Source organism: Etheostoma cragini, chromosome 19, assembly GCF_013103735.1.
Source record: "Etheostoma cragini isolate CJK2018 chromosome 19, CSU_Ecrag_1.0, whole genome shotgun sequence".
NCBI classification, from domain to species: Eukaryota; Metazoa; Chordata; class Actinopteri; order Perciformes; family Percidae; genus Etheostoma; species Etheostoma cragini.
In genome coordinates, this window is record NC_048425.1 from 1,389,216 (window position 1) to 1,390,506 (window position 1,291).

Sequence of the window (1,291 nt, forward strand, 5' to 3'; positions counted from 1 at the left end):
ATCTACAACTCAGTTGCGAATATACGTAAATGACATAGTAGATATCTGCAACTGAATTGTAGATATCTGGAATGATAAACCACATACAAATTAATGGCAAACGTGATGTAATTTGTCCTAGGAAGAATGTCTTTGTGGATATCTGAAATTACAATTGTGGATAGGAAGAAAGTATTTGCGGATATCCGAAATGTTCTTTTTGACTAGGCAAAACTGAATTAAAGATATCTGCAACGCATATCCAGTCTAGCTTTTAAATGTCAAAATGGCATTGCCATAGGAGGCTCACTCGCCTACAGCACCCGCTCTCCACCGCAGCTTCGCCGCCACACACACAAGCACCGGCACGTTTTCACCGGAGGTTAGAGGTAAACACTTAGAATTAACACTCGGGGATGCTTTCTATTCGTATATCTAGATAAATGTACCAGTACTTATCTGAACTGACAACATGATCCCTGTCAATAGATCGAGAGAAAACGTTGACGTTCACTCGCTGCTATTCACTGACAGTAAAAATTAAAGTCACTGTATTCACTGCTGCGTTGCTAAATAAAGGAGATAAATGAAGGAGACTTCCCCAAAATCTTGACAATTTCCTCATCTGCCCTCTCACGTCTGTCAGGTTGGTAATTATTCGGCTGCTGGCCTTTCCTCCTCTTCCTCATCCCAGTCAGTCGCCATAGTTCTAGTGCCATGCTGAGAATTTGCTCCCTCGAGTGACGTCCTCGCCGAATTGACTCCATACTAAACATATAGGAACATCTGCCTCTGCACCACCAAAGTGAACATTACATATATGAATATACAAATGCATAAGACACGCATTAGACAGACAGAGACGGCATCTTGGGGGTTTGTCCCATCCCTGCTCGTTGATAACCTTACTACGATAGGAAAGATAAGTCGTTTGTGATTTAACATCATTTCGCTACATAGAGTCATTGATCCCAGGAGCCCGAATCTGGGAATGTCTTTCTAATTTTACCGAAGTCACTACTTTACTCATGCGCTTACCTTTACCGTCCGTCTGTAGACCTGCGGCCGGGCTGAAAGCCTCTAAGACCGTCCAGAGTGTAAAAGTGAAGCAAAGCCCGAAGACATCGATGTGACTCATGACGTGACAATGAAAATACTCAGTTAGGTCTTTATTTTACTACAGCTGGGGCTCATCCTGATGCTCCGGTACTGCAGTCTGCCCTGTGGGTACACCATCCGTACTGCCTACACGAAAACCTGGCTGTTTCCCTGCACTATTGGTACCACGCATGCGTCGGAACACTTGACGGCC

General features: G+C 44.1%; 1 protein-coding gene across 3 annotated transcripts in view; it reads right to left on the bottom strand.

Moving 5' to 3' along the window:
• LOC117962051 overlaps positions 1–1,291 on the bottom strand; it is a 9,815-nt gene that overhangs the window by 6,191 nt on the left and 2,333 nt on the right. For all 3 annotated transcript variants that reach the window (XR_004660550.1, XR_004660549.1, XM_034901093.1), the window contains exon 3: positions 1,018–1,038. Coding sequence is in view for 1 of the 3 variants with exons in the window: in XM_034901093.1 (XP_034756984.1) it covers positions 1,018–1,038 (21 nt within the window). In the remaining 2 variants the exon portion in view is untranslated. The remainder of the gene's footprint in view (positions 1–1,017; positions 1,039–1,291) is intronic.